Raw genomic sequence first — 18,829 nt, 5'->3', positions numbered from 1 at the left:
AGTATCCTCAAATTTCTTAAGGACACTGCACACCATGCAAAAAGAACCCAAGCTTTCAACTAACAGTTCTTTGGGAGTCATGTTGCTAATCCAAAAATACTATTTTATGTTTGTCATACTGTTACCTTTAGTTTAATCTACAAAAAAATGCCAAAGGAAAGAAAACAAAATGTGTTTTTCTACCAGGCGGCTGGCAACAAAGAGCCTAAATGTTTAAAATTGGTTCTCTGCCAGGTTGGCTTACATGTAGTCACAACACAGTTTCATCTCTTGAAGCAGGCACGTTTTCAATGCTTGAATGATGATGTGGCCTCAGTGTGGCTCAACCCCCCCCAAACACAAAACAATTCCTTTCAGGTACAAAGATCACATACAAGGACTGGACTGAAAATGATATGGGGAAAAAAGAAGCAGACAACTTCCAAAGAACAAATCTCAAAGATCTTCAGAAAACACTGCTCAAGACCACAGTATACAGGTTGAACAGACATGGCTACCACGAGGAATCTGTGCTGAAGACCACACCTATGAGTCCACTCCCAGCATTCACATCTTGAAAAATACTGAACCATTTCACAAAATAAAACAATGACAAAATCATTGAGTTAGCAATATCATTTATTCTTTCTCCCTCAGCTTAGAATCACTGTTGTACATAAGTTACATTTTGTTTTCTCAATTTCACAGGTTCTTGTTTTCCTCTTCAAACTTCCAGTTTGACCTCCCTCTCATATCAAAAAAAGAAAAGAAAAAAAAAAGCAGATTGTATTATACAAAAATGCAAACCAATTTTCACACAGTGAATTCTCTTACAAAGTCATAAAATGGCGTAATAATGGCTACATCCACATTGGAGGAAGATAATTCTAGACATTCCTTAATGGAGTATAATATACATATAAAAAAAATTTTTCTTGCTGAAATCAAACCTGTACCTTAATTTAAGAGATATTTTACACGGGAGTAATTATATAAAAAAGCCATTTGCGAATTTCCCCAGAAAGTCCGGGAATAAAATGTGAGCCTCAAACAGCAGTAACAGAGTTCAGTGGTCAAGGGTGGTAGAGGAGGGGTTTAACTGGTTATGCAAATATGGGGTATAGGCAGCGGTTCCACTCAGAAACAAAAAACACACCGAATATTGAAATTAACGTCTTTGCTATTCGCTGTATAAAACACCCCATATATCACGGTATGCCAGTTTTTGCAAAGCTAAAGTCATTTCGGCTCATTCAGACCTGCAGTGACCCGTTTGGCAGGATCAGCACTGTGGGAAATTTCATCAACTTCTGTTAGAAACAAAATACTGAATTAACACCATTAAATCTTTAGCCAATTACCGATTAACTCAGTTCCCTGTTGTTGTTTTTTTTTTTAAATTAAGCTGATGGCCCTATTTCTTGCGAATAGTTGTAAAAAACAAACAAACAAACAAAAACAAAAAACTCCCCCCCCCCGCCAAAAAACCCCCAAATAAAAATTAGAAAACACACACACACACACACACACACACACACACAGACAGACACAAAAACAAAATGTGAATGTCACCAAGTGCTCATAAAGCTGCACACATCAGGTCAGATGTTGACTAAGACTTGCATGTCAATAAATTCACTCAACTAATGCCAAGAAAAAAAAGAAAATCTACAAAAAGCCAAGTCAACATTCTTTAAAAACAAACAAACAAAAAAGCTAATCAAATCTTGACAGATTTAGATTATTGTATCATTGCATTTTTTGGGTGGTGGGACCAAGGTCTGAGTCCATCATGCCAATTCAGTGTTAATTAACTCCTAAAAAAAAGAAAAAGAAAAAAAGAGCGCGCTAGATGAAGACTTGAGGCTAACCTTTCATCAAAGACTTCTTGCTAATTCTCTTGGGGGCAATGGTGGGCTAAACCCCAAAACTTTCCTAACACCTCAACTCTATCACTCGGTACAGCACAATGAAGGGGGAGAACAACAATAAACAACTTATCCAGGATACATCTACAATACAATCTAGCACACACACAAAACATTTCCATAAATTTTCCAAAAGTTATGAATTTTGTCTTCTTCGGAAGCATAGTCTAATCTTTGTTTGAACACAAAAGATTTAAGTGAACACACATCAATTCACACAGAAGTCCTTCGTCTGGGAAAGGATAAAGTCTGTGTTGGCAACCAGTGGACCGAAAACAAATTTTAAAAAAACAAAAAACAAAAACATTTTGCTGATTCTAAGTAGAGATCATTTAATATAAATGCTGAGCGAGTAGGATAAGAGGTGGCACGTTAATAGTGCTTTAGTATATTAATGTATGGATACATACTCATATGTATAAGTGAGCTGTGTACCTAAACAATAAATGTAGCAAGGAGCAGCCAGAGGCTTTAAGTGTGGTTGGAAAACTTTAAAAAAAAAAAAAAGGAAGAAAGAAAATCCACAACTTTTGCTGTCGTGGTGCTGACAAACTGGAAAAGATACCCATTGAACAGCCAAGATGAGGATGTTGCACAGCACAAAAACATTTGTGCCTTAAAATAGTTGACTCATCCGGTGTCAACAATGTGCCAGTTTCTCAGCATTCCTCATGTGAAAGAAAAGGTTTTATGTTAAACTAAAACAACTCGACCCACAGAGTCTCCTCCATGCTTTAACCGTTCAAGAACAAGAACTCACCCGTTGTCAGCAGAGCAGTAAAACTTTTGCCAATCATGCTAACTGTTTACAAAAAGGCAACGAGCTCTCTATTGAGCATCAGCAGTAAACAATTTATATGATGGAGAAAGAGCAATAATGGTTCTAATGATGGTGATGATGACAGCAGGTTGTGAACAAAAAAAAAATAAATGTGACGAAGTGAGCTGTATATTGCACCAGTCAGCAAAGACACTCAAATACACTCAATGCGAGGTGAATGAATTTATTAATCTGATCGAAGCACAGCTGTTCCTGAAGGTTTCCAGCCACTCCTCAGTAAATAACACTGCTTTCTTCAGCTGTAAACATGATTTCAAATGTACTAATGCAGCCAAGAACGCTACAACAGCAACCTTTCTGGACTCACTGCCAATTATAGCCATTTCATGACGGAGAGGAGAGTGTGTCTTCAACTAAGCTGGATAAAACCTTCACAGGGTAAGCATCATCGCCCAAAATCGTAACAATGTAAAGCAAGAAAAAAGTAAGACAAATTTTAACAAAACATACACAAGGGAAGGCAACTTCATAGAAGTTAGGAGAACAAATGACAAGATATCCCAATGGGGAGGCCTTTTGTGTGGCCAGATGAGAATCTCTGAGGAGGGAAATCCCTTATTTGCCTTGATGTTTTAAGGTCAACTTCACAGTCATTCAAGTGACTCCTGATACAAAAAAGTGCACCATCTCCGTCTGGTAACCTGCATGCACAAGCTCACAACAATTTTGACTGAACTGAATGCAGCAGACAGTCAGGAGCATTGGTGAAAGGCAACCAAATCACATCAGGGTCACATAAAAAACAAAAAATAAAAATTAATCAAGAGAAGCACTTAGTAGGTTCCCTTATAGAAAACACGGAAAGCTCATTATCAAAGACTTAATGCAATCTTTAAAACAGAATGCTCCAATTAAATATATTATAAACTGCTTTCAAATATGAAACAGACACGTGTTCATAAAATGCAAAAATAAAAGTCATACTTCTCATGGCAGGTGCGGAAGTGCATGTGGTGTAACACTGCATTTTTAAAAACACCCTGCATGCCCATTTTAGCTGAATCCAGGTGGAATATTGAAGTGCTTTTCCCTTCTCAGACATCCAGATCTGGGCAACCTCTTTTTTTTGTTTTTTTCTTACGATTTTGGGGGGTGAGTACCAAGAGTGACATTTCTGCCATCGTCAATCATAAACCAGATCGTACAGAATTTATTCAGAGTGTATGCGATGTTACAAGGTGCTCCTATTTACCTAACCGTTCAACTAACCCAACATTCTTTCTTCAGGAGGATCAAATACTCTGCTATAATTTTACCGTTGAGGTTGAATATGCATATACTTTTTAAATAAAGTTGTAATGACACTGTCAACGTCACCACCATTTTCTCTTCCTGAATCTACTGTGAGCCTTGTTAATCTAAACCCAGTACAAAAAAACAAACAAACAAAAAAAAAACAACACACACAAGAAATGTTATCATATGCCCTGGTTTCCAGGCAAGGAAAGTCATAAAAAAAAAAAAGCTCATTCACAGAACAAAAAGAAAGAAAATTCATCACGGCAGATACTGCTCATCTTCTAAATAGAATGGGTGTATGTGTGCCTGTGCATGCTTTTGAATGTGTGTAAATGTGTACTTCCTAAGAGCAGGAATGGACAACACCATTCTTCTGCATCTCTGAACCAGTGACACCTGGATCTGAACATAAGCTCAATGCAGATGCTTTATTCGTCAGTGACAGCATGGACCCGCCCACTGCACTTTCCGGCAGACCGCTGGAGCCATTTGACACCTCACTGTATGAAGAAAAGAGAAAACAGACAAAGCAGAACAAGACATGAATGGAAATAATATAAAATATTCATATTCAGGGGGACGCAGTATATTTAAGCATGTTCATACTCACGCAAGCGCCAAGGAGATTTCTTCCAGTGGAGTCTTATGCTCTGGCTGTCCATTCTCAGCAGGTTTCATCTTGTACTGCTGAACATCATGGACCACCTGGTTTTCCTGGTTTGGAAATGGATATAACCCCCAATAAAATATTTCATCACACACAGCTCATAAAGATCTAGATGTCAATTTGCCAAAAACCCACCCATCAAGACGTTTTAACCACATCCACACTAATCCCAAATTCTCTCAAAATCCATGGTTAAACTGTTACATCCCTCGTTAGTGTTCAACAACTCGCCACCACTCCTACCATAGCCATCTCACGGGTCCTTTTGCCGATCTCTTTCTCAACCTGGTGAAGCTCCAGGCTAAGCTGTTCACTGGAGACAGCTGTTGCACTTGCTCCCCCTGATGGCCACTTGGGTTGTTGCTGTTGTGAGGCTACTGCTGCCTGGCCCTGGCCAGGGTGAGTAGCCAATGCACTGGCCTCCCTCTGCAGGAGTAAAGAATTACTGGCAGCCTGTAGCAGAAAGACAGGAAGTAAGGAGTAGGAGGGTGAATGTGCAATCTGGAAGTCTTTAGCAATAGTCAGGAAAACAATGGTTTAAAATGGGACATTCATTTTATTCATTACACATATTTCAGTGTTGAATATATGTTGATAGTAACTAGACACCAGGTAAACAGTTTGTATTTCTCGCCACATCAATTTTTAATCTAAAAAGGAGAGTCGAGCCATAAACAGGTAATCAAGAAATCAATAATATTGAGCACCTCACACCTCTTGTGGTGTAAAAATTGATCAAAACGATATGGGTCTTTCTAGACATTTATAGATACTCCTTAGTAACAGATTGTACAAACCTCCATGCTGTGCATCTGTGTCTGTTGGCTGATCTGCTGGTTCACCTGCTGTAGCTCAATCTTTAACTGCTCTCTGTCTGAGGCTGCCATGGGTAGACTACAACAGCAAAAAAATAACTGCTTCACAATCTTTAACAAAGGCATTTCTGATATTTGGCAAATACACAATTCACATGATGATCTACTGACTATATATAAAAAAACAAAAGACAACCACAAGAATAACAAACAGATTAAACAAATATAGGACTTACCGCTCACTAAAATGTCCCTGAGAGGAGGAGGCATTCTGGTGGGTGGGGTATGAAGTTCCACCCCATCCTCCATGGCTTCCATATGTGTATTCTGCTGAAGGGAAAATGGTAAATTGTATAACAGAACTATGTTCTTAACAATTGCAATTATGAAACACTACAATTATGTGAAATGACTATGCTCTGAGTATTCCCGTGTGTTGAATACTACACTTGTTTGCAGCTCCAACAATGTGAATTTCCCATCTCTGGGACTAATAAAAGTTGTCTTATCTTATAATCCTGTGTGTGGGGGGACAAAAATAAATGAATAAACCTTCTTCAAAAACTACTTTGTGTATCACAATTGACAAAATCAGATTAGAAGTATGCTTGTACAGGTGATGCTTCCTATAAATATAGCCGGAGCTGATCTGACAAGGCCGCTCTTCTTAAAAACAATTGCTTGATGTGCATTGTGACGTGAGCATGACAGCTTTCAAAGCACTTTATAAGAATTACTACAGAAGGGCTACAGAAGTGTTTCTAAATAAAATGCTGTTCAGTTTGCAACAGGCATGTTTTCTACAAACGGAAGAAGAATTCAGGACTGTTTCTACTCTTCATATGAGTGGGTGTCCTGCAAAAAAAACACACAAAAAAACCTCACACCAAGAGCACAATGAGCAATCTTGAAAGTAGTGAAAAAGTACCCAAAATGCAGCAAAATGACTTGCAGAAATATCTAGAACTTGATTTAAAAAAAGAAAAGAAAAAAGAAAAAAGAAAAGAAAAAAGTGATTAAATGTAGAAATGGAAAGATCCTACTGCCTTAAAAAAAGCAAAAAAACCAAAAAACAGGATGTGCCACTTCTGATAAAACGTTCTACGAATAGATACTAAGCTACACCACCCTCGAAAATTAGTGTATTTCCATATGATGCATGGTGGAGGGAGTAGGGCTGGGCTATATCATACCGTTCATGGTAATACCGGTGTAATGTTGGGCAACGATAGGAAAATGAAATATCGCAATAGAATATGGGTAAAACGCGCATGCGCAGTGCCTTTGTTTACATACGGACATGGCAGCGAAACGATTTTATGTGGTACACAGCGCTCAAAAATCTGTCAAATGTTTCAGTACGACTTTGCTAAGCTACGAAGCCGCACCGCTTGATGGATTGTCGGAGCATTACGGCTACCGTAGGCTGGAGCCTCGCCGAGTGATATGTACGGTGCTTCAACATAATATGGTATTGTGTGTGTATAACCTCTTTTTAAGTTTTGTGGATATTATACATGGTTATGCTGAGGATTTGTCAGCCAATTTCCACTGGAAATGCACTAATAAATTTGAAGAGTTGTAAAGTATTTTGTCTAGTGTCAATTATATCGTCAGTTATATCGTTATCGCAAATTTTCAAATGTATATCATGATAAATATTTTTAGTCAAATCGCCCTGCTCTAGGAGGAGTATTGATAGTTTGGCGTTTCTTTGCTGTCTAAGCGCCTGGTGACCAAAAGCACACAAGTAATTCAACAAAGATAATTTGCGCTATGGAATGGCCTACAGGAAATGCTGTAGCTGCTAAAAGCTGTTGCACAAGGAGGTTCAATGAGTCACTGAATTAAAGAGCTAAGTTCTTTTTCTTCTTCTTGTGTGTGTATTGCTCTAGACAAAGCAATAGAAACAATATGCTGCATTTAATTACCAGTGTCAGTAAAGCAATAAGACTGCGGTCCATGTGGGCTCTTACCTGGCATGGCCATGTGTTTAGAATTTGGGTTCTGGGGAGTGGAGGCCATGGCCTGTACAGGTCCAGTGGTCTGATAGCCTGTCTTTGAGGTGCGAGAGATGGCCCCAAAGCGCGACACAGTGGGCAGGGTACCAAATGGAATAATGGGGTCATCATCCTTTACTTCTGTGCCCTTCCGAGGGGCCTCCAACGACGGTTCTCTCAGGCCTTTAGCATCCACATTCTGATAAAAGGAGAGAAAAGGATAAAGAGAGGAAAGGTTATTATTATATGAAAAACCCAAGAAATCAGCACAAAGTTCGTTTGTCACTTGAGGCTTACCATCATCTCCACAGGAGGAGGAACCATAACATCTTTGGGTTTGGGATCTTTTGTGCCAATGTATGAGCCAATAGTTTCACAAGACCAGGGAGAGTATTGCCCCGTATAGTTGGCTAGTCTGCATTTTGGAATTGCTTTGGAGTTATCCTCGTCATACTGCAGACACAACACATGCAGTTATTAAAACTTACCCATATTCACAGTTAACTCAAGCTTTACTTCACCAACTACATTCAGGATTATTTTAGGCTTTTAAGCCTGAAATAAGAGGCTAAATATTACAATGGCTGACATAAACAGCAGATGTATATTAAATCTCCTGGGTACTAACATCAGGAGGGTAGTCGTTGGGGAAGGGATGTGTAAGAGTGGGTGAAGCAGCAAAAGGTGGAGGCGAAATGACCTTCCTTTCCTCCAGCTGGGATAACAGCTCCTGCCGGCGTCGATGCAGATAGTCCAGGCTGGCTTGAGGACCACCACATGATGGCCCCTATGAGATGCACACACAAATAATGACTGCTGAACTGCTGACAGTTTTCTCTCCCCCCCATATCCACACCAAGAGAAATGAGCACAAAGCATATCTAAAAACATACTCACCCTCACATAGGTCCTCATATTCATAGGTTGAGCACCTGGTGGATAGTAGCCATCTGCTGCATATCTATCCCGGCTACTGGGCTCTGGGTGGTAAACAGAGTTGGAATGCCCTGTTGATGGTGGGGGCACATCTAGAGGTGCTGGACTCATTCTGACCAAGCCTTCCCTTTGAGATGGGTAAGGCTGAGGGGGAGGTGGCGGACCACTGTAGGACATATGGCGACCTCTGTCATAGTGTGAAGGATGAGGGTAGGAGAATTGTTGACCAGAGTGAGGGGCCGGGTAGGTTCGTTCTGGAGGGCCATAACCAGGGTAAGGATCCGGGTAAGGGGGTCCTGACTCACTATGCGGAGGAGGGTTACGGATGTAATCTCTTGGAACATACTGTGGTGGCTGCTGGTAGGGGTAACCTGGAAAACAAAATGTCACAGTATTTAAAAAAAAAAAAAATCTTCCAATTTACTTCTAAGTATAAATTAAAATAATAATAATAAAAATAATGCTACAATTTCAGTCATACGCATACATTATGCCTACCTGCAGAATATGGTTGGGGCTCATACTGAGAGGCAGAAGGTGGTGGACGAGTGTCACCGTACATCTCAGCGAGCTGTTGCTGGGGGTACACTGGTGATCCTCTGGGAACCACTGACAGGTTATCTGCTGAAATCCTGGGGTGGGCTAGGGCATGAGGTGGCAGAGTCATGCCATGTTTGGGCACAGTGTCCAGGCTACAAGAATAAACCCACATTGTTAAATATTTTTCCAACATCTGATGTATCTTGTGTTGTTCTGTTTAACAGAGCAAATAATTTCACTGAATAACCTCATTCTGTGACCTAGGGATAAGAAAACCCGTGGCTTTGATGAAGATGCTAACTCTCTGGCTTCTGCATACTATACTCACACATCAGGAGGTGATCCTGGGGCACTGGGACTCCCTCCGTCCATCTTAACAGATTTACGCGGCAGTTCATATGAGACTGGGTCGGTGCCACGAGCAATAAGCGTGGGCAAAGAGGGTCCACCAGTCCCATTGGCCAAGGGTGAAGGCTTTCGGGTCACTGCTACATCGAGAGGATCATCTGACAAGAGTCCTCCTGAGCCAGGGAGGCGAGCTGCCAGACGCTTGTTCATCTTACGATACCTTAAAATAGGTAAATAAATAAGTAAATAGGTAGGTATTATAAAATATAATAAAAATTATGATATCATATTCTTTTTAGATATTAAAAAAAACAACAACATACACATATATTTCTGAAAAATTGAGAGTGTATAAAAACCACTGTGGTAATAGTGACTGAATTGAGGAACAGAAACTAGCTTACCCCCCCCCCACACACACACACACAAAAAAAAAAAAACCCTCTCTCTCTCGCACTCTCTCACACACACACACAACGTTGACAAGTTGTTGTTAAGACTCACTTCTCTAGTTCTTCCTGAGAGTGTGCAAAGGTGCAGCTGGCTCCACGAGGACAGCCTCCCTTCTGCTTCATGTCACGGCACATGTAAGTCTTGTATTTGCTGTGCTGAGGAGGCTTAAAAAAAGTTTTTTTGCATATGATCAAAAAGTAAAAACTCCATTTAAGAAAATTGCATCGAATAACAGATGCAAACAAATGTTATATCCAACAAGATGAAACGTTACAAAAATCATTTTTATTTATTCATATAGTTATTTATTAAAAAAATCTGTATTTACAATCCTGAAAAATTTGGGTTTGCTACAAATTACGGAAAATTCAAAAATCAAGTGTCATAACAATGTCTTGGACCACCATGACTAAATCTCCTACAAGCCTTTGAAACATTATTAGACCGTTTAAAAGCCTGGCTTTGTTTTTTCCAAGCATTATTTGCAGTTTAATAGAGACACTAACCTGTTGAGGATCGGCTCCTTTCTTGCTGTGGTTCTGGATAAAGTCCACCAGGCCATGTACCACTGTTTTCACTGCTACCAACCCCTTCTCAAGTTGCTCCCATGTAGGAGGAGGAGCATCTAGACAAACAATAAATAATACAGGAAAAAAGGATTAATACATTTTAAATTGGCTGTTCTCTATCAGCTGAGACAGATGTGTGCTTTGAGCCACATAGTAGAAGTCACACTACACAGGACAAATCCAACATACTGATGGGAGTATTTGGTCGTTAGCATAGTTTTAGGAATTTGGTTACTGAGGTGTAGACTTTCAGCTTGAATTCAAGGTCAATTCAGGACAATTTATTACAACATTTGATTTTTTTTTTAACAGGGTTGCTCCGTTTTTACAGGCTCAACAGTAACTGGACAATTGCTTAATAACCAGCTTTATGACCAAGCTTTGCGATAGCCTGCAGTAGCTGATTCCAAGGGCTGAATATGCATTTGGTAACTGTTCAGTGGAGCTTTCCACAATAGAATAAAGTCTTATTATATACAAAAAGAGGCAACTTTCTGGCCGAATAGATAATACAGACCTATGAGAAAGACATAACCAGTGACAAACTTTACTATTGTGTTATTTGCTTCAAAAAAAGGAATGCATGGTGACCTCAGCGATACCAAAAGCCAAGTAGTTCAAAAAGGAATAAAATATACAATTGACTTCTTGGTGCAGAAAGCACATTCTCAATATAAAAGGAGGTATATCACTGTCAAAGTTTACTGTCAGGTTTTACCTAAATATGCAAAGAATTAATGACATTCAAGAAATGACAGAACAGTTCAGTGGCAAGATTCCCAGACATGAATGATGAAATCAATTCTACTAGAATTATGGGAAGAAAAAAATATGGATAAGTAAAGGGAAGGGCAAATAACTTTGATCCATGTAGAAACATATCAGCCAAGACACACTGTGGCATGTTTTCAGTATTTTGCACTATGCTTATTTGTTGTCTGTTGAGAGTGTGCATGTGAGGATGGGTGACTTATGACTCCAGAATTAAGCTACTTATGTGTAATAAATAAATAAATAAATAAATAAATAAATCACTCAAGTAACCCGAACTTTAACTTGATTCCTGAAAAAAACAAAACTTGGCCAATAACAAAGATTTCTGAGAGAGGGTTGGGAAAACACAAGAGCCATAGTTTGGATTTGCATCTGACACTGCATGTACCAACTTGTCCTCGCAATAGCGGGTGTGTTTCTCACCAGGACTGGGATCAATGTTGGCCAAAAGTTCCAGATGGGGCCGCAGCCTGTTGAGGTTGGCTGGGTCTCCAGTCCTTTGCAGCGCAATTGTCAGCTCCTGGACACTCTGAGCAAAAGATGCTGGGGTCTGCAGCTATACACATAACAAAAAAATAAATAAAAATAAATAGTTAATGCTTTGGTACTTCAGCTTTCATATGTAAGAACATGTTATGACCAACAGAGCTAATACTTTTTTTTTTTTTAATGATTCTTTGAAATGTGTACAGTATGTGAAAACGACAAACTGAAATAGATTTACTTCCAGTACACACCTTATCTATAATAGACTGCATGTGTGACTTGTGAGACTGATCCCCATACAAAAGAGAAGACCACTGGTCAGGAGCAATCCGCAATCCACCCTCCATAGCAATCTGAACAATTTGAGAGTCGTGCTCCCGTCGCAGAGCCTCGTAAGTACGAAACTCCTCTTTCAGCTGCATTAGGGATGAATCTTCATCACGTTTGGTAACCTAGTAGAAAGCCACAAAATGAGCTAGTTACCTTTATTTTCTGAAAGAAATTCTTACATACATACAACAGAAAATTCTGCACAGAAAGGGTTGCACCTATATTTAGCAAAACAAATATTAAATAACATTTATAAAAAATATCAAAATAATAAAATAAATTTCTTCTGGTTTTCAGCCAGATTAATACCTTGAAACAGGAGGCCCTGTAGAGAAGCTGCACAACGTGGCCTATGCTAGTTTTGGAAGCCTGAGGGAACCGTGGCTCAAGCCTCTGGACTACAAATAGAACCAGCACCTTTCTTGACAAAGCAGAGCCATCCTCAAGAGCAAGGAGGACCAACTTTAGGGCTTCTTCCTGCATGGCTGAGAAAGGAAAAACAAACACAGAATCGATGAGTAACACTCAGTAGTCATCACATTCCAAATTAGTCTTTACTGAGAATAAATTGACTGTTTTCAGGGAAATTTCACTTTGTGGGTAAAGAAAAACTATCTACCTGGGCCGAGAAACTGGCATCCTCGTGCACGGACAGCAGCCCACAAGTTGGACGAGAGCTGCTGTGGATTCTGGTGCTGCAAGATGAGCTCAGTGACAGTTCGCTCGCCCAGAGAGCGAGCCGCTCTCATGGCTCTAACACGGCCTTCTTCTTCCACCAGCTGGCAGTGGACCAGAGTAACCAGTTTCCTCTGCATGGGTCGACTCAGCATGCTCTGAGCGGTGCTGCTCAGCCCTACACCTGGCAAGGAGAGGAAAAAAAGAATGCAATAAAAGATGTACTGCTAAGATACTTTAGTTCAGTACCAGTATCAATGTTTAAATTATCAGACGCCAGCAGCCATTGTTGAAAAGGCAATGCTCTTTGATGTCACCAGAAAACAAGGTTTGGCTATCCTAACAGTCTGGACAAAGTATATTAATGTAACTATAAAGAAAAACTACATTAAAAACTCAGAAATTAGTTCATTCTTGTTTCATCCATCAAACATGCACCACTCTGCAGCAAAGATCAGAGTGACACACATTGACAAACTGGATGCATTTACATGCAACTTAAGTCAAATACTGTTAGTGGGAATGAAGAAATTTTTTTCTTCCTTTTTTCAAGAATTTTGATCCAATGTACATCCAAACAAGACGCTAAATGAACATTTCTGCTCCATCCCAAGAAATCAGGATGTCCCATCTGTTACCGTTGCACTGAGGCTCCTTAAATACATTTATGACTCAACAATCTTGAGGGCAGCATCATGCACAATATTCTGCACTGAAACAACTTGCAGATACAACTCATTATATTGATATTGAATATTTCAATAAGCAGTGCAAATACTGTAATTTGTTTTCAGACTTAATAGCTTATAATCTGTTTTGCTACTTAAACCTTGCACCTTAAATGCAATTCAGATATTTCCATATACATATATATTAAAAAAAATAGTGATCTAGTATAGTAATATCGTACTCAAGAAACTACAGTAATACAACCATTACTAAATACATGTACAGAAATGTTGCTTGATTATTGCTTTTGTTTATCAAGCATAAAACTTGATAACACTTATTGTCCAAAGTGTTAACAAACCTCAATGCAATATGTTAACAGAACTAGAATTACTGCCGTAAAAGACAGGTAAGGTTTTGAAGGCATTTCAAAAGTAGGGACAAAACATTAGTATAGGTAATCTTGGTCCTGAGGTAATACTGTCTGCTCGTTCTTGGCATTGTGACTTTACAATTGCAATGTATTGCATTACATATAAATACAGAATACTAGGGGTGGGGGGAAAAATCGATACTGTGTAGTATCGTGATATTTTGTTTGCTAATAATGTATCGATACAGGGACAGCAGAAATCGATATTTTGTTACAAAAAATGTTTTTGTGGACTGGAACATGCCCTGACTTCAGAGCATGTTGATCAGCTCCTTTTTCTGAGCAAGAATCCTGACATTACTTCACTGTCCAAATGTGTTTAACCTTTTTTGGCAGCAATAAACATGTCAGTTTACTTATTTTAATTTAAGACATGTTTTATTTTAATTAAGTTTAAAACTTTTTTATTTAATGTAAAATTATATTTTGTTTTAATTTACTTTCAAATTCTTCAGTTGCTGAAGGGGCTGCATAGTTTTCATAAATTGCATAGTTCAGAATAGCTATAATTGTACCAGATGGTTGCATTCAGTTAAGTTGGACTAGACTGTAATACAAACCGTTCACTTTGTCAACAATAAAACTGACTGAAATGAGAGAAAGACTGAGTGCGAGACTTTGATATTAGATAAAATGAATATTGATAAAGTTAACCTTTATGTACAGAATCTGAATATCGCAAAATATTTTAAAAAATTGCAATAATATTGTATCGTGAGTTAAGTATTGTGATAATATCGTATCGTGGGATGTATGGTGATTCCCACCTCTACAGAATACTATACAATATTAAAATGTATTACACTTTTGAATGAAAAATCAAGAGGTATACAAATGACACTTGCACTAAATCAGTTATGATACACAGTAGGACTGTATTTAGCTGTTTTTATATATAGGGTGACTTCGACAATCTAGTTATGTCTTATTAAGAGCATTCTCACTCAAAGACACCTCCAGCTTCATGAGCTATGATATATGCTGGTGCTGTTCAAACTGTCAGTGCCTATATAGTTTTTGTTTGCCAGACAGTTTTTGGTATCCAGCATGAGATTAACACAAAGAAAGCAAACACTCTTATGCTATTTTTTGAAAGGGAAGTCTACACCCATTAACAGTTACCTCCCAATCTATCCACCCTCTGAGAACAAGAAAATTGTTAAGTGGTCTTTCATACCGAAAATCAACCTCCATATTTGAAAGGTCCCAGGTCTGTTCACTTAAACAAAAGAAAGAGCAAACCACAGAGCTAAATAGTTCCAGCAAGGTCCAGTACCTCGGGTGTTGCTGAGGGGTTTAAGGTAGAGGGCCAGCTCCTCCACACACTGCCTGGCCTCCTCATAATGTTGTGAGTCCTCTGGACTTGTTATCAAAGCAACTGGCTGAGCCTTGGGAACCTGAAGCAGAATGCAAGGGAGGAATTTAGAAAATCAGTAGCAACAGATGAATAGGTTTCAGTACAATTTTGTCCCAACAAAGCTGTAGCAGAGTTAGTGGAACCGCCATCACCATCACTTTCATTTCACTGTGTAATGTAGCAGCTAAAAAGCTCAACAAAGCTGAATGCACAAATTAATTGTAAATGCCTCTTTATGTGTATTGGAAGACAAAGTGAACTATGTATTCTTACTGATAATGTGAAGTTGCATAATGAAATACATTAAACTAGCCTGAATTTCCAACATCTAATAAGTATCAAAAGCAAACATTACTTACTGAAACAAATCATAACTTTGGAAAAATAAATGACAGTGAGCTGTCAAGCATATTTAAAAAATTAATTAATTAAAAAAATTGATGTGTATGTTGGTGGCTTAAGTACCGGTAGTCATTTTTTGCAACATTTTTGTGTATGGTTATTCTTACGGTAAGAAACAATTTGGACTGAGGGCCAATTTAACGCGTTACAACTCATTTTGTACAACAATTAAAATAATCCCTACTTAAAATATATTACATTTAATTTCAAATTATGTGGATTCTCACTAATCACTGGTATTAGAATGTTTAAGTAATCATCTGAAGATTGTCAAAGACCCCCAGACCAGGCATTTTCATTTGTCCACAGAGTTTCACTTAACTATATACTAACAGCATGTATTGAAATATTAATATGCTGAGATGCTCTCGTTAATGTTAGCAAAATCTGTTGCTGCAATCTTCCACAAGCAAAGCTCACAAAGGCTAACGTCAGCACATTAAGGCCAATTCTGAGAAAGGTCATAACAAAGCTGAGTGCTACTTAATAATGTCTGCCACCATTATTATCACTCAGTCTGCCCAAATACATGTGTGTGGCACACCACGTGTGGTAGGGTTAGTTATATTTTTCCACCAAGCAAATTTTACATTACATATACACACACACACACACATAATATAAATATATATATATATATATATATATATATATATATAGGGAACGTTTAAGGAAGCCCTACCTATTGGCACAAATGTGCAATACAACCAAGATGTGTTTAAGGGACACGCTATACCAGTCATGATGACTAGAGAAGACACATCTCAGCATTACAAGTGATGCAGTGACGTTATCCATTATTGCAGTCTTAACTTAGAAACCTGGCCAACAAAGCCAGACACCATTAGCTGTGCCTCACCCTGTTGGTATAACACTCCCTCTGAGAAATACGGCTTTAGTGAATGCGCTAGCACTCAGTAAAGCAGCATAATTCAAGTCATTGCTCAATGACTGCAGGGTGACTCAGAAAGAAATCCCAAAAGTATGTACACCATGTAGTAACCCATGTGTGACACGAATACAATCCAAAGTAATTACAGAAAACGTCATCCTTTAAAACCAGGATTGGTGTCTAAAAATGTTTCACTACTGAAAAAACAAACAAACAAAAAAAACAAAAACATACCCATGAGCTAGTATTCTTAACCACAAGATAGCGTCAACAAAATCTCAGCACAGACGGTATAAAGTCAGATCTCTGTATATTTGTTTAGCAATTTATGACAAACACGCAAAAACAAACTTCTTACCTGGCCTCCCACCAGCTGCAACAAAGCTGTGTTGACAGGTAACTGCTCGATGTCTGTGCTGATGGCTGTCTGGTCAAAGGGACAGGCCTTTCGGTGCAACTTGTTCAGGCACATCTTGCAGACTGTATGTCCACAGCCTAAGCTGATGGGCCTGCGAACAGTTTCCTCAAATGTCTGTGTGCAGATCGGGCACAGCAGGAACTCTGTCCATTGTGGTGCTTGCACTGGCATGGTTATATGTTGATGGGATGGGTGTGTATAAATGTATGTGAGCTTAAACACAGCGGAAAATATATAATAATTTTATATATATATATAATGAAAGATTCCACTGGAATCAATTTTTTTTTCTTCCGAACTCAATCGTTCTTAAATGTCCTCACACATTGTGGATTGTGGATCACATCTCGTGATGAATACTGTAAAGCAGAAAGAGAAACGGAATTATAGTTGTTCCCGCATTCATAAACTCTCGTTGTTGTTTTTTTTTTTTTTTTTTTTTATAAAACGTGTCATAATGTTATTAGTTTTTCATCAAAACATTGTAGAAGTACACTATAAAACATGGCTACACTGTGCATGAGTGCATTTGCAGCTGAGAAATGCATTCTAGGCAGTGTGGTTATAAAGCAGGTTTCCCGTGGAACAACTAACCGCACTGAAAATATGCCTCTTCCTGTCAATTACGTTGTTCAAGCCCAACAAAACAATGTAACGGCAAATCAGAGGTGACACAACACATATTTGTAAAGTCCGAATGAAACAAATGGTTGAGATGGACCAAAACAACTGCGGCGTGGCCTAGTTTAAAAAAAAAAAAAAAAAAAAAAAAAAAAAAAAAGAGCTGGTTATCGCTATGACTATGGACAAAGGGTATAGGATAGGCTAACCACACAAGTCCCTCTAACTTGATATAAAGCTAGAGTCTGGGGATAGCGCTCGATAATATTGTACCAACAATTGCGCTGTTGCCCAGTTTGTTATCCTTGCTGTGACCATCTCGATGTTTCGTTATGCACCCACTAATCTTACGAGTGATACGAGACGCTTTTATAGCTAGCTAACTCTAGGTAACGTTAGCTTAGTTTTAGCATCGGAAGCTATGGGTGGCTAGTTTCCTAGCTTAGCTATGGGTAAACGTAGTTTGATCAGCAAACAGTTACTTAACGACCTGAAACCTATCGCTAACCGACTGTCACACAGTTATTGCTCTGAATATAGTCACAGTTGTTCATACGTTACAGTTTTAATGATATTAATTATCCTTCGAGGAGGCGCTGTTCAAGGAAACGAGATCTAAGAGACAACAAGTCAGATTATGTAACGCTAGCGCCCATAACTTCAAAGCAACAAAACTGTCCCAAAATGTCTTTATATTCACCAGACACAGTGACAACAACTCAATACCATAAAGTTCTTAAGAACTGACCAGGTTTGTGCTTTACTCTTGTTTTGAGGGGCACATAACTCAACGGCTCTTGTCGTCGGAATGAGCACAGAGGGCTAACATGCTAATGAACAAATGTTACTCTCTCCACTCTCTTAGCGCTTAGCTCCTTAGCTAGCTCGCTAACAATCTCTATGCGTCACTAATGTGCCTAAAACTAAACATGCAACTACTACTTTGGGTTTTTCACCGAGCAGATAAATTGTTATTGTCGATGCTACTCACTTATTCCAAAAGACTTGGAAGTTTTTCATCTTTTTTAAGGAAATTGCTGCGATATTTTCTTGCCATGTCGACTGTGCAGCTTAACTGCTGCCAAGGTAAGGGAGAGGGTGTCAACTCGACAACAGACTGGCTAGCCGGTTACAGCTAGCTGGAAAAGATGTGTGCGTGCACGCGCGTTTTTTTTTCTTTTTTGCGTGTGCGCGTTTGGATTGTGGGCAAATGGCGCCCTCTGTTGAAATTGAGCCGCACACACAAAATACCAAAACTGGGCAGGTGCTGAGAAGATCACATCTGGGAACATTTTCACAGTTAAACTGTTCAGTTTGCACGGGTGCATATATGTTAAAATTTTTGTGTATCTGTATTAGACAAACGAAGAGAAGGGGGGAGCTCGGACAGATTAAGATGGAGGGAGGGAGCTGTATTGACAAATAAGAATCAGCTGACTTTTGTTTTTCGAGACAAA

At 38.9% G+C, this 18,829-nt stretch overlaps 1 protein-coding gene across 3 annotated transcripts; it reads right to left on the bottom strand.

Moving 5' to 3' along the window:
* Positions 1 to 600: 600 nt before the first annotated feature.
* On the bottom strand, positions 601 to 18,558 carry rc3h1b (ring finger and CCCH-type domains 1b). 3 transcript variants are annotated; one of them, XM_085439946.1, is made up of 20 exons: positions 18,364 to 18,558; positions 16,692 to 17,110; positions 14,959 to 15,079; positions 12,525 to 12,764; positions 12,215 to 12,390; positions 11,827 to 12,027; positions 11,513 to 11,645; positions 10,253 to 10,371; positions 9,798 to 9,910; positions 9,274 to 9,513; positions 8,904 to 9,097; positions 8,367 to 8,776; positions 8,098 to 8,256; positions 7,767 to 7,922; positions 7,446 to 7,668; positions 5,706 to 5,799; positions 5,452 to 5,548; positions 4,898 to 5,107; positions 4,598 to 4,701; positions 601 to 4,487 (listed from the first exon to the last, which is right to left on the bottom strand). In XM_085439946.1, exons 2-20 carry the CDS (start codon positions 16,920 to 16,922, stop codon positions 4,331 to 4,333), a joined length of 3,378 nt encoding a protein of 1,125 aa, XP_085296072.1. In that variant the 5' UTR covers positions 16,923 to 17,110; positions 18,364 to 18,558; the 3' UTR covers positions 601 to 4,330. The 3 variants fall into 3 exon arrangements, with proteins under 3 accessions (XP_085296072.1, XP_085296075.1, XP_085296074.1); XM_085439949.1 differs by having other exon boundaries at positions 5,706 to 5,796; XM_085439948.1 differs by lacking the exon at positions 18,364 to 18,558 and adding an exon at positions 18,121 to 18,194.
* Between the last annotated feature and the right edge of the window lie 271 nt (positions 18,559 to 18,829).

This window comes from Copadichromis virginalis, linkage group LG18 (genome assembly GCF_057382275.1).
Source record: "Copadichromis virginalis isolate Kocher_CV1m ecotype Utaka linkage group LG18, C_Virginalis_male_GT1.1, whole genome shotgun sequence".
In the NCBI taxonomy this organism is placed as follows: Eukaryota; Metazoa; Chordata; class Actinopteri; order Cichliformes; family Cichlidae; genus Copadichromis; species Copadichromis virginalis.
Note: the sequence above shows the minus strand (reverse complement) of the source record. Positions and strands in the feature narration are given on the sequence as shown.

Bases quoted from the DNA above. Each gene is read 5' to 3' on its own strand.
- rc3h1b (XM_085439946.1), bottom strand. From the start codon at position 16,922: ATGCCAGTGCAAGCACCACAATGGACAGAGTTCCTGCTGTGCCCGATC. The intron at 12,391-12,524 runs GTAGATAGTTTT...TTCCTTTCTCAG, and splicing joins ATGCCAGTTTCTCGGCCCAG to CCATGCAGGAAGAAGCCCTA. The intron at 4,702-4,897 runs GTAGGAGTGGTG...TTTCCAAACCAG, and splicing joins GGACCCGTGAGATGGCTATG to GAAAACCAGGTGGTCCATGA.